Here is a 14,406-nt window from a genome sequence, read left to right on the forward strand (position 1 = left end):
GAGGCATGACTGGGACAGGTGACCCATACTGATCAAAGGGATATTCTATACCATATGACATCATGCTCAGTATAGAAAGTGGGAAGAAGAAGGAGGAAGTGGAGGGAGGGTGTGTGTGTTTGTGTGTGTGTGTAGTGTTTGGAGTGATGGTGCTTTTCTTCCCAAGTAACTGTTATATGTGATGGGGTCCTGTGCTCCTGGAGATGACTGAACACCTTCTGCCCATGGGAAGCAGTGAATTATTTCCTTGTTTTGTTTGTATGCACAGCTTTTGCTTTCTTTATTAAACTGTCTTTATCTCAGCCCACAAGTTTTCTAGCTTTTACCCTTCCAGTTCTCTCCCCCATCTTGTTGGTGAGGGAGTGAGTGAGTGAGTGACTGCATGGGGCTTGGTTGCTAGTTGGGGTTAAACCACAACAATCATATACAGAATTAACTTCTTGTAACAGTGAATTTCTTTGGGCATATTTGTCTTGAACCAAACAGCTCTATTATTCTTTTTCCTACAGCACACCCCCGCCAGCCCCACCTCAGCACTTGTACAAGAGATTTAAATACTAGAAGTCCAACAGATGAGGGAATATCCAGCTTTTTTTTTTTTTTTTTTTATGAAGGAGTAATGATCACTTCCTTCTATCCCCTTTAAACATCCATTTTAACTTCGGTAGTTGGCATTTGTATCCTCATTTGTTTCTAATGTATCTTTCTAAATTCATGGACTTCTTCACAGTAATGATTAGTGTTAGAGCAACCAAGAAACTTGATATACATTGTGGGTTACTTCAGTGGCATGCTTTTCAATACACCATAAGTAGAAGTAAAACAATATTTACTTAAGCTAAAATTTTTATCTGCAGTAGGTATGTTAAAGTAAAGAAGGGGGAAGAGTAAATATAATTTAGAAAATTCAGACATACTGTGCTGAATGTTCAAAGTCCATATCCCAGAATCTATCCATATCTAGCTTGCCAAATTTTAAAACTAAGCAAAGAGGTGAATATCTTAATTTGTGGTAAGTTTTTCAAACCTGTTATGTAACGGACATTGTTCCATGTAAGTGCATTAAAATGGTATCTCTCTTCTTCAGACAAGAGCAGGTCAGTGTTCTGTATCTGAACATACACATAGTGGAACCGAGATTAATCCAGCCATATGAGCATGTCATTAAGAGCTTCATCCGAGAGATCAAACTTCAAAGCACAGAGATGGAAACTTTGGCTGGAGCAGTAAAAAGGTATAGTGAGTTGTGTTTCTAGTTCAGTTATGCAGATTCTTTTTTCTCTATCACATTTTATTGGGTTAAACTACTGGGAGTTAATTCCAAAATATGCCATGCAAAGTATTTCCATAAGTGAGTTCAAAGGCTAGTTTATGTGCACACACGTATGAATAAGCATGTATAGCGGCATGCAGATGATTCCCCATTCATATTTTGGCTAAGTCCTGGACGAAATTTTTGCAGGTTCTATTGCTATGTTAAGTGTCTTAAAACATTTTGACCCCTCTTCCTTGGCAGCAGCTCTGAGTTTTAGCATAATGTCCATTGTACTTTGAGTTTATAAACCAGATTTTTGCATCTTCAAGAAGTGTATTTACCTATTGTAACATTTGCAGTCTTTCATCAATAGGGCCAAAACCATAAAAAAATTAGCTCAGGACAGTGATCTTATATGTGTGGGTGATGCAAGATACTGTAGTTACCATTTTGAAGTCTCTTTATAGGATACCCAGAGGGGTCTTCTATTTTTGTGCCTTAATTTTCAAAACGCAGACGTGATATATTTCATGCTAATCATCAGGTGTCAGCTATAATTTAAAATCGAAGTTGCCTGTATCTTCAAAATAATTTGTGATTTTGGTTCCAAATCACACCAGTCTCAAGGTTGGGGCAGTGTTATTCCATGTCTAATTTGTTTCTGTTGAGGTAGGCAGATGTATTTCACACAGCATTTCTGTGAAGTCAGGGGGCAGTTCCTCAGAGAATATTTGCTTTTAAATTTTAGAGCCCAGGACAACGCGGCTGTTCAGATAAGTGAACTAGTGGAAGAGATGGAACAACGGATGCAGGCTACAGAGCATAAAGTTAAAAAGGAGGTGAGTATCTTATGTTTATGGAATTTCATAATTGCCAGACTCTCAGTGGTATTAAGCAGGATTGATGGCCGGGGTGGTTTTGATCATGATGGGCTGACTCAAAGCTGCTAAAGGCAGGGCCTGGATGGAAAAAAGATATCCATGAGATCATAAATGCGTGCTCTTAATGCTTTCCCAAAGAGGAATGTCTGCTCAGCTGTACTAAACCAAGAAAAGAAAGTATTTCTCTTTTGTGAGAATATTCTGGCCAAGAGGAGTTTCTTTCTGAGACCAATATTGGAAACAGATTGGAGAAAATGATCTTTCACCATAAAATAATGGAAACTGGTTCTCCTGGTAGATGAATTTGTGTAGAATTTAATGCTTAGATCATCCTAATTTGTATATCTGCCTGGAGTTATGATCTTTCTTTCCCTCATTCTTATCCTGTGACTACATTGTCAAGAGTTATAGACAGAAGAGTTAGACATAATTTTGATAACAGTGTGTGAGGGCCTGCAGCTCCCAAATTTGATGGAAATTCTGTTTTGATGTGCTGAAGTTTCAGCTGTTGTTTTAACTGGCTTGTAGTCTTGATGGAAAAGTACAAAAATTCTCTTCTTACCCATTGAAAGATATTAGAACTATATGTGACTCTGTAATTTGAAGCAGTAACACCAGTTTACCTGTATTGTCTGCTTTGTTTTGTACTGTTACTAAATTAATATAAGATAAACCTAACTTTATAATGAGCATAAGAATAACAGTTTGTGAAAGTATTCTAATGTGGACATAAGAAATGCATTAATCAAAACATATACTGTGGGCATAATTATTACTTGGTAAGACACATACTGAATGTTTATGTATATATTTGGTATGAGTTCTTTCACTAGAGTGTTGGCAGAATCAAAAATAACAAAGTGCTATCTGCTAACTTGCTAATTTTAAATAGTTCATGGTAATTGATCTGTGAAGGTAAACAGTATTCTGATAGATTTGCTTCAAATAGCATCTTTTCCTATATAAGTGAAAACACTCGTATTAAATCATAAAAGTCAATTGTTTCCCTAGAAACAAAATACAACGTCATAAAAATGTTAAACATATCATCCCTGAAAAAAAAGTGTGTCATAATATGTTTAACTAGTGGTAATGCAACTCTGGGTAGAGAAAAACTTTCCTTTCCAGAGAGATTAAGCAATTATGTTTAGAAAACAAATACATTTTCTCTGGAAAATTGCTGTTTTCGAAAAGTGACAAAACACTGAAAAAAAGCCCGGAAGACTCTTTTTCAATACTGTAAAACGGGTGACTGGAATGTGTGCATTTGCTCACTCTGAGAACACCTACAGTTATGTACTAGCATTATGCAAAAGCAGTTCTTCTATGTATTATCCACATCTAGTCTGTGTTTCTTATGCTAAAAAGTCCTAAAATTGTCACCGAGGTGCATGAATTATGATTTTACTGTTCTCATCTAGCTGTGGGTATGAGAGATGGGCTGTTAACTTGTTTCTCACAGAGCTTTTTTCATTTTGACTCCTGTGTTCTCTTTAGCTTCCCTCCACATACTCCAGGTACTAAAACGCCCTGAGAGTAAACTTGCAGATATTTACTTTGTAGGATTGTACTAAGTCATTAATCTTAATGCCTGTACTCAAGGCTATTGTTTGTCAGAGTGATCTCACTCCTGCCACCTTGACACCTGCCTCTGCATGAGGCATCCTGTATTTTGTTTCTTCAAAGGAAGCAAATAGTTACCAGACAATACTTAGGAGTCCCATATAGTTGCAAACAAGTAAGGGAATCCAGTTTATACTGATTACTTTGGTTATCATTGTCACGCATGGATGTCAGCATCGCCTACAGGAGAGCACTGAATTCTGAGCAAAGTCCATGTCTGTCTTTTCCATGTGAAAACTCAACCTGTCTCATGGGCACCATGTGTCCCTGCTGCATTCTGATTTATTGTGTTGTGAAATTGTGCACTGAAGTCCCTGGGAAGTGACTGGAGTGAGTTAAACACATACCATTCTTCTCAGTGTGGTTGATGTTGCCTCTTTTCAAAATCTGTTTTGTTTAAAATAAAACTCAGAATAGAGTACTTGGTTTGATATTCAGACTACCATATGAAATGAAAGATGCTGTCATCTGATTACCTTTTACTGCCATGGGTCTGTAACATTCCAGCACTTGCAAGTGTACAAATGTAAAAGAAACACAGAAGTAAAAAGGTGGGTGATGGTGGCATAGTAATGCAATTAGTAGCACAATGTATACTGAGCCATAGAAGACTGGTTTGGAAAAAAGATCATAATGCCCCGATTTGTGTGTGCTGTGTATGTTTGCATCTAAATATGTGATACACAGTGAAATGTATGTGCAAATAAAATCTGTTCACTTTTGTCAGGTTTTTTTTTCATTTTTTTAAAGGCATTGAGGATGTTAAGCACAGGAGACATGAATAACAAATACTGAATTGACCCTTATCTTTGTTTCAACCTTACTATTTTATTTCTATGTATGTTTTATAAGTGGACTGCAATTATAGAATCAGAATCTGTGGATGTTGAGCAAAGGATGCAGTGGAAAGACAAAATTGCACACATTAAGGGAAAAATAGGTAGTTTCCAAACTAATGAATGCATGTTTTTAATAAACGTTTGAAACCTGTCTCAGCTACTAATGAGGTTGAAAACATTGCAGGAGAAGCGAAAAGCTGAAGAAGCACTAAATGAGTTGAAGCGTCAGTATGATGCTGAAGTTGGGGATCTTCAGGTGACAATAAAAAAACTTAGAAAGGTAAGTGAGTTGAAGTCATGGAGAGTTTAAGTGTTTTAAAAGATGTTGTCATTATGAAATAGCTCCCCCAAAATGGATAGGCATAATTGTAGATTTGTAATGTAATGTGTATTAATAAATGGCAAATGCAAATAATTTTTAGGTTGTGTTGTCATTCTGTGCTGTGGTATTCATGCTGTGTAATTTGTTGTAATATTTAGGACAGGGAATAACTGGTATCCAAATTCTGTTACTTAACAACTTTCTAGGTCCATCAGGTTGTTAACCTGCAGTTACCTAGTCTTGTATATTTGGTTCATTAGAAGCAGTTCAACGTATTGTCTCTAGGTATTTGTAATTTATAGATTTAGATGAAATTGGCAACACAGATATAGTAATTTGCAGCAATATGGTGCCTTTTAGAACCCAACTCCAATCTAATCTTTTAATTTGATATCTAAGAGTAAGGGAAACTGAAATCTCACTTATGAGTGTTGTTTTGGGATATTTTGTAGTTTGAGTTTAATGTTGACATGAGTTTTGCTGTAAGTTTTACCAGAATTGTTACCAGGATATGTTTTTGTTTCTTCATGTTGAATTGCACTTAAGAGAGCATTGATAGGAAAGAAAATTTCTCACAAGAAATGAAAGAGCTTGTAGGGCGAATACTATGCAACCAAGATAGTAATAATGTTTATTTTTAAAGTTAGTATTTATATCTTCTCAATAGCTGGCTGCTGTGTCACTAGTTATGCATATTGAACACCTACAATGCAAAAATTCTCATTAAACTTTTTATAATTATTCATCTAAAAACCTTTTAGAGAGCCAGTGATTTTTTGGGATGATGCTACCTAGTTGCACAGTTGGGGAAACTAAGCTTTAACAACTTTAGTAGCTGCAAAATCTTTTGGAGGTTACTTAATATGATTTCCATTAATTTTTGTGTACTTTGAATCAGAGCAATCAAATGCATTAATTGTTCATTTTTTTAACTTTGTAGCTGGAGGAGCAATCCAGAAATATAAATCACAGGGAAGATATAGTCGAATTGAAAAAAAGAATGCATGATATGTTGTTGGTAAGACATGATTATCATTAATGTATTAATTTTGCCTTGGTTTTAGCCTCAGCAATACAGATTTTTATGTTGTTTTTTTCTTTTTAAATTTAGTATTGCAAAATTACAAAATAAACTTTAAAGTTGTTGATAAGTGCATGAGGATCTTTAATTTGGAAAAGTACCTGTTTTGTATAAATGCATGCGTATTCTATGTAAAACATTTATAAATTACTAGAGACAATATGGTCATCTTTTTGTGTAACTGAAATGGAAAATAAAAATGCAGAGGTTCTTGCATGTTCATTTCCTAACTTCTCTAGATTTAGAGTTCTTTCATTTTCTTTCCCCCTCTATGCCTAGATTTTCTAGCATTTCCATTTTATATAATTGTGATGGTTTTTATTCTACCATTGTAATATATCAACAATTTATGCAGATGACTATGACAGCTAACATCTAATATCTTCCTTTTTTAAAGGAAAATCAGAAACTTAAGAAAGATCTATTAGAAGCACAGACAAATATAGCTTTTCTACAGAGTGAATTAGATAGCTTGAAAAGCGAGTATGCAGATCAGTATTTGAACACTGAGAGGTAAGTTACTTTTACATAATATTATTTTCACCAGGGGAAAAAAATAATCTGTTCTCTGATGTAGTTATTGTGTATGCAGGTGGGATCTGTTATTTCCTAATTGTGCCATAAAGGACAGGTACACATTTGGCACCATGCCATCAGTAACATTCACTTTTCTTGTTAGGTTGCTGAAAGAGCAGGTTCTGGATATGATGCAAATTCACATAATCTTGCAAGGATATCTGTTGATTTTAGTGGCACTTTAGTTAGGAATAAAACAACAGTACAGCATCTGGCAGTTTTTTTTCCATGGCTTGCACTTAGATGAATGTCTGTATGAGTATTAGGGAGCATGGTTTTGGAAGCCTTCCACATCAATGTCAGCAACTTTTTTTTTCTAAAGTGAAAGAAAACTGCTTCTAGTTTTTCATTAAAGGAGCTTAAATGACAGTTCTATTGTGTGGTTATCTTCAGATAACACAAATGATATTTCGAGAAGAAAGAAGGCAGTCCATGTGGTTATTTTGTACATCTTTTATTTTTCATTCACAGTCTTTGTTGAGTTATAGTGGCAGAGATTAATGAAGTCACTAAGTGATCTTACTTTGCATAAAACTGCTTTCATCATCTTTCAGCATGAACGTAAATTCTTGCCAAAAGCAATATTGTAAATGTAAAAAAAAAAAGACATCTTGTTAAGCATGAGTTCGTCTAAGTTTGATGTTGGTTTGTTATTTTTCCCAGAGATTTAGAAATTATGCGAGAGTATACTGAAGACAGAGATAATCTGGAAAGACAAATTGAAATACTTCAGTAAGTTTTTAGTAATTCAGGTTTTTTATTAACCAACTTTGCCCCAACATATTTGGGGATAAATGTTTTTGTATGCAAAATACTGGGTTGAGATTTGAGAAAATATATCAAGTGAAAATACTGAAATGGCCTCAATTGTCATAGAAGGTACTGTGCTCATCTGTCATAGACATTACTGTGCTACTAACTCTACTGTGTTACTGAGCCAATAACTCTTCATTTATTTATTTTTTTCTTTTCTTAGCCTCACTAACTTTCTTTATGATAAGCTGAAAGAGATTTCAGTCTGTCTGTACTATTGCAAAATTTATTACTTGTCTCCTTTTTTTTATTGACTTTGCTTCTCCAGTAACTCCCTGTCTTATTACTGCCTGGAAAGTATTGTGTGTGGTATTGTACAAGAGGTGCACACGTTTTTGCATTCAAGGAGGGCACAATGAATAGTTTGGGGGATTTATATATATAGGTGTCTTTAGTTAATTTCTTTATCTTAATGATGTTCTAAGTATTTATTTCGAGCAGCTGAATCATATTTGTCCTTGGAGTCACCTCAGCAATATTTAAAGGGCAGTCATTTTGTACAGAAATGGTTGTGCTAGTTGGTTGGTTTTTTTTTTTTGGGTTTCCATTCCTACAGGATCTTTTTTTCCACTCAGCTGACCAGAGACAATACTACAGAAGCAAAAAAAGGGTTTTCTAGGCTGCCACTGGAGGCTAAACTTCACAGTGGCTTTTTTTTTCACAAGTAATGATTTGTTTAAATATCCATCAACATGTTTCTAGTTTGACATTATTCTTTAGTGTTCATATAAGGGGGAAAAAGAAAGTTTTTTTGATATATACTTTTTCAGTTTTTCTTAGTGATAAGTTATGTAGTTTTTCATGTTTCTTTTATTATACTCCTGCAAGCTAAATTGTGTTTCCTTGTTAGATCAGCTAACAGGAAGTTACATGACAGCAACGATGGTTTAAGAAGTGCACTTGAAAACAGTTTCAGCAAATACCACAGATCATTGGTATGTATTTATGATTTTGTTACGTTGTCCTAGAAGGTATAAGAATTAGCACACTAAATTTAAATTGGTACTTCAGTGGGTATTCGGAAAATAGAGTTTTAATCAGTGGGCTCACTGTGGGAATACTCTAGTGTAGCTGAATATTGTTAGATTTTACTTGTGTTTTGTGAAATAATGCAGTTTTGTTAGAACACAGCTGCTTTCTGAAGTGCTTTGGAAAGTAATATTTTTTTTAATATGCTGTGGCCAAATGTGTTTAATGAGGTGAATACATCAGCAGTTTCTCTTGCACTAAAGGGAATATGTTTGTATTGTATATATGGGAATGTCCTACCACTTTCTCAGAGAATTGTCTTTTTTGAGGAGTGAGGTCTTAACCTGGTCTGAACTTTTGTCCATGCAAGTCACTGGGAAAATGAATAGCAGGGATTACTGATAATAGAGACCTTAGACACTCTTGAGCTAGTAAAACTTCATGGGAATCTGCTGTAACAGATCTGTTAAATCTGTGTAACAAATCTGTTAAAGTCTAAAACCAATGATTGGACATCATTAGGGAAGCAACAAGCTTTGTTAGAAGGATGGGGCCAGCATAATGGGCTCACAAAGAGAATATTGAACAGGAAGGAGGAAAATAGGTGTCCTTGCCTGTTTCCATCACTCTGTACCAATGAACATCAGCCTTTTGCTGATGCAAGCTACCAGAAATTCACTACAGATGCAGCAAGTGCTACTGTTTCCTTCTGTCATGCCCATAAGGGAGTATATTACAGAGAAGACAGAGGAAACTGTTCCCCGTGAATAAACATGTAGAAGCACAGCAGAATTTACAAAATACTCGGTCACATCCTATCAGTTGAGACATTTCCTTCACTGTCTCAAGAACTCGGAGGAGCTCTGCTGAAACTAGCTCAGTCACATTTCCCTTTTCTTTTTAGTAGTCAACATGCCATGTTCTAAATATTAAATTTCGGAGTTTAGCCTTTTAGAGTCTTCAAGTGTAGTCAATGAAATCATCCTCTTGAAATTTCTGTTGTCTTTTATGGTTGAATGTGGCTAGTAGGTTCAGTTTTAAGGCAGCAGTGGAGCCTAATTACTGTATGTAATGGGGCTTTTGGCCTTCAGTTGTATACAAAACATGAGGTTTAATTAAATGTAAGTAGTTGATATATATTATAATAAACATTTGTAATTTTGATGTTGCATTCGTTTTTCATGACAAATGTAGATGCTTGGACTGTGTTCATCAAACCTATTATGTGTTGTGTGTTGTCTGTTGCAGCGGTTAGCAAACACCTCACCAGGAAGTACCATTTCTAGAAGCAGTCCTAAATTTAATGGTGGACAGTCTCCTCTAAACCCACGGTATGACCAGTAAACCAGGTTTGCTTTTGTTAAGTTGAAAATGACTAGGGCATCAAACTTACCTTAGAAGAGCAAATTACTGTCAAGTAACAGAGAGTAGTTCTGTCTGATTTAGAAGGAATGTGTGACTATAGCATACAATGCATAGTATACTGAAGTCACAGGAATCTTTTCAATGATCTCAGAAATCTCGGGAAAACTCTTTTCAGTGCAAACCATGAACTTATGGAGAGTTCAGACAACCTTTTATTTGGTTTGGACTGTTTTGATTCTAGGTTGATTCTCAATCATTCCTCCTTGTCTCCAAGAAGCTATAAAAATCTTTGAAGGACCTCTGTTAGCTAGCTTACTCAGTACTTGAGAAATAAAACATTTTTGTGTATATGTTCAGCTGGTGTGTCTGGTTTTCCCATATAATAATTACAAACGTGGCCCTAATTCTTCAAATGAATAAACACTCTCATCTCACACTGACTTTCAAGTGTAGTGAATGCACTTGGATATTAATGGGGTAAGATAACGGGATAAGAGCCATAGAGAACATTAAGTTATTATCTAAATGCAAGTATCAAGTGATCAGAGCTACTTTGTTTTTGTACTTACTGGATGCAGGTTTTTGATTAGAGCTTCCTTGGATCATTGCAGTGACTCTCAGTGGAGACACTGAACATTAGAGCCAACCCCAAGTGCTATCAATCATGCTATATTTTCACAGTGTTTTTAAACAGCTAGATCTGCCAGCAAAAGTGTATGTCCTTACTCAATGGATAGATAGTTTTGTCTTCTTTTTCTTTTAGTGGTTTTCCAAACCTTAGAGAGATCTCTGATAGAGTTCTTAGTAGTCTCTCTTTTACATTTTGCCAGAGAGAAGAGTATCTTGGATAAGGACTAGGTTGGCTTCTGTTTCACACTAATAATTTCCCCATTCATTCAACAGTGTTACTCTTATTCTGCTGTCTCCATGTGAGATGTAAAGTTTTACTTGTCAGAAACTGTTTCTTCTGAATGCAGATAAAACCGTTCTCCTCTGTTGGACCCTCTGCAAATTTTGAGAGGCATCCACTGCTAAGTTGTATATTATATTGAGGAATTTTCTGAAACAGTAACTAGAACCTCTCTGGAGGTTTAGTGAAGACCTATGAATATTTATTAGTACCTGCCACATGATACAATCCTTGAATTTCCACAAAAGTCAGACATACAGAACACTTCAGGAGATAGCTTGTGTAGTAGGATTAAAACTTACTCTTAACAGATGTGACTTCGTAGTATTGAAAAACAGAAAGAGATGTGAATGGTCCGAGGCCTGTTTGTTTTCACTACTTTCTTTATCTCCTGACATCAGGTCAGCATTTAGAGGTATTAATTTACATTCTAACTTGTTTTAAGCAAATTGCATTAGAAGGGAATTGTTTTTTGTTTTTGTTTTTTTTTATCCTTAGCATACATCTTGGTCTTACTTGCTTTAAGCACATACAAAATTCTAAGCATTGAATTCATGCTTCAGTGAGGTTGAAAATTGGCTATTAAAGACCTTTATTTCAGGGAAATCCTGACAAGCTCAGCTTGGTTATAGCATGCACTCTTTATCTGTAATTCAGTAATTTGGTATAGGCTAGTAGGTGCATGAATATAAAGAGTATATATGCTATGATACTCTACAGCAAAGATCACATTCATTCATGTCATTATTCATCAGCCTGAAAGGATGTAAGTTAGATGGTTTTGAATGTTATTACATGGGCCAGTGATGCCTCTGTCACCTCCATTTGGCCACTTGCAGGGAGGAATTTGACTCAGTAACAGTTTCATAATTTGTTGATTCTCCCCATTCTGTGGTGTGCCATCAGACTGGGAGCTCTCAACCTCTCTGGAAGCAAGCTATTCTTACAAGGACTGATCCTGACCTTGTCTGTTTTAGCAGTTCAGTGCTTCACATCCATTCCTAAGAGGACAAAGCCACACTGGTTCTCTCTTCTCTGCTGTGACTTGGAGACCTTCTCTACTTCCCTTTAATTCATACCTATCTGTGTTGCTGCGGGAGCAGGGCAATGATTGTAGCCGTCATTAAACTTTTTAATGAGATTGATTGTTTTAAGATTCACTCTATTAATCTTTCATTTTTGCAGTTTTACTTATATAAATAAAACCAATTTTGTTTTGTGTGTAAGCCATAGAGTAATTGCTCTATCCATTTATGTTTTTTTATATAGCGGCATACACGATGTGGAAAGAAAAGGCCTTTGAAGGAAGGGTGAGGGAAAAAGAAGGGCTTCTGGGTAAAACCTTAAGTTTTACGTAGCCTACCAAACTGTAAGAAAATATGTTTCAGTGACTTTTTCCACCATACTGAACTTGGTTATTCCCTTTTCTATATTCGTAGCTGTTCCTTACTGGCATGGGTGCCTCTGTGAGCAAATGCATTCATTTAAATGAGATACAGTATGTCAAGGTCATTTTGTGTCTTAGAATAGGCCAAAATTAACTAAACCATTGTCTATAATTTTCTGCCTTTGATGTTACATAGTATGTCATTTTTCTGAATGCTTTTAAAACAGGCTTTTTAAAAATTAATAAATATACTTATATGGATTCAGGCAGTCATCATCAATAACATAGATTAAATAATATAATCTGCACATTTTAAGAGATAAGATTGAGAAAGAAATTCTTTACAAAGGCAAGATAGGCACTGATGTATGTCTTAACATTAGCATTTCTAAGAATTGAGTGTTCCAGAAGGGCTCAGATTTTGTTGGGAAAAATAATTGTGGAATAATTTATATTTTCCCCATCCAATATTTTCTTATTAGATCATCTCATTCATCTTGTGTGGATGAAGATTATGATTCTTTAGCCCTCTGTGATCCTATGCAAAGGACAAACTGTGAAGTGGACAGTTTACCTGAAAGCTGTTTTGACAGTGGTTTGTCTACCCTGAGAGATTCAAATGAGTATGATTCAGAAGCAGAATACAGGCATCAGAGGATTTTTCATAGGTCCCAGTGTATGCAAGAAGGCTTTGGAGGTGATGCTTCTGATACAGATGTAAGTGCCAGATTTGCTCCTTCTCTGAGAAAGACACTTGGTTGGAGACAAAATCAGTTTCCTGGTTTTTTTCCCTGCATAAATAGTTCTCTTTAAAATAAAATGTTTGACTTTATGTTTTTGATAGATCTTTTGGGGTAATAACTTCCTTTTTTGTAGTATACATGGATTTTTAAGGTTATTAACAGCATGCAGAGAGGACCTGATTTTCTAATGATTAAAAAGCAGATACTGTAGAGATAAAACAGGTTTCCATTCACTCCCTCTTGCTATCTTGTGGCAGTGAAGAAAAAAACCATAATAGAAGAACCCTAACCCTAACCCTACTGTTACTGCGTAAATTGTCGTATGCTCTTAAGTCAGAGAATTTGAAAATGTAAGATTTTCCTGTGTTCATTTTCTTGTTAGTAAAATGGAAAGCTTTACTGATGGATACATAGCAAGACTAGTATCAAGCACAGTAGAACACAGGGGGTTTTAAACACAAATCCTTTGCTGTGTGTTTAATAGAGACATTTAGTTGCTTCAGAAACTATGCTATGAATGGGGTTGATTACAGATGTGCTGTATGTAATTTAGCTTGAGTAGTAATAGCACAGAGCATAAGGTCTCATAAGGAAATTCTTAATGTTTGTAAAATAAGCTTTGAAATGAAGTATTTGTTTATTGTAATAATATTTTAAACTGAAATTTTCCACTTGGAAATTAATTAGCTCTATCAGAAGGAGTACTTAAAGAACATATGCCAAGCTTTTAACATGTTTAAGGACAAAATGTAGGCTATAGCAAACAGCAAATGTGAATAATAACAGAATCACAGTATTTTAACTGGAATTGCAAGTTGTAGTTGGTCATTTATCTCTGTTTAATCCAAACTGTTAAAACAAATGTTTTAATCAGTCTCAGCAGTGCCTTTCCAAAAAAAGCATGTTTTTTGTCACTGGAGAACTTACTTGTACTTTCAGGTTCCCGAGATCAGGGATGAAGAAGTGTACAGTCCTGATAACAGCTCTACGGTATTAGACTGGAAACTCTCACGACCAGTAAGTCGAAGCAGCTCAATTGCTTCAACAAGGAAATACATTTCTGCTCTCACCCCTCAGGTAACCAGTTCTCGAGGGGAGGGGAAAACAAAAGAGTGATACAGAGAATATTTTTATATGAGTTGCAATAAAGGGATTCTTTTTATTTTTAGTCAGATGCAACTGAATGCACTCCAAAATACCCCAGTTCAGAGAAGGCTTACAAGATTGTTCTTGTTGGAGATGCAGCAGTGGGAAAATCCAGTTTCCTTATGAGACTTTGCAAGAATGAATTTCGAGGCAATACCAGTGCAACTCTGGGTATAGTTGTTATTGTTCTTAAAATACTAAGTGAATTTCATTGCAGAAGTGGATGAAAAGTTTCTCTTTGTGATTGCTTGTCAGGGTTTCCTGAACGTACACAGTTTCTTAGACTGTGCAATTTAATTGAGTACCAAAGCTTAGGAGTGCCTAACTGCTGTTTGGAGTGGATAATAGGGTACTGGTTTAATTTAGTGTTTCTTTACAAAGCCTGTTTCTGAACAACACAAAGCACCAGAAAAGAGAATTTCGGTGTGAGGAACCTTTAGTGTGTGTCTGAGCCTTTTTGCATTTTTCATTGCTCTCTTGTTTTCTCAGCTCTTTT

The 14,406-nt window shown here is 35.6% G+C and overlaps 1 protein-coding gene across 1 annotated transcript in view; it reads left to right on the plus strand.

Annotated features, from left to right (window-relative positions):
• Window positions 1-1,205: 1,205 nt before the first annotated feature.
• RASEF (RAS and EF-hand domain containing) overlaps window positions 1,206-14,406 on the plus strand; it is a 19,767-nt gene continuing 6,566 nt past the window's right edge. The window contains exons 1-11 of the mRNA XM_009074500.1: window positions 1,206-1,234; window positions 2,004-2,094; window positions 4,783-4,878; window positions 5,861-5,938; window positions 6,399-6,514; window positions 7,241-7,309; window positions 8,241-8,325; window positions 9,608-9,690; window positions 12,504-12,738; window positions 13,704-13,795; window positions 13,966-14,081. Of these exons, the coding sequence (XP_009072748.1) occupies window positions 1,206-1,234; window positions 2,004-2,094; window positions 4,783-4,878; window positions 5,861-5,938; window positions 6,399-6,514; window positions 7,241-7,309; window positions 8,241-8,325; window positions 9,608-9,690; window positions 12,504-12,738; window positions 13,704-13,795; window positions 13,966-14,081 (1,090 nt within the window). The remainder of the gene's footprint in view (window positions 1,235-2,003; window positions 2,095-4,782; window positions 4,879-5,860; window positions 5,939-6,398; window positions 6,515-7,240; window positions 7,310-8,240; window positions 8,326-9,607; window positions 9,691-12,503; window positions 12,739-13,703; window positions 13,796-13,965; window positions 14,082-14,406) is intronic.

This window comes from Acanthisitta chloris, unplaced genomic scaffold (assembly GCF_000695815.1).
Source record: "Acanthisitta chloris isolate BGI_N310 unplaced genomic scaffold, ASM69581v1 scaffold7760, whole genome shotgun sequence".
NCBI classification, from domain to species: domain Eukaryota; kingdom Metazoa; phylum Chordata; class Aves; order Passeriformes; family Acanthisittidae; genus Acanthisitta; species Acanthisitta chloris.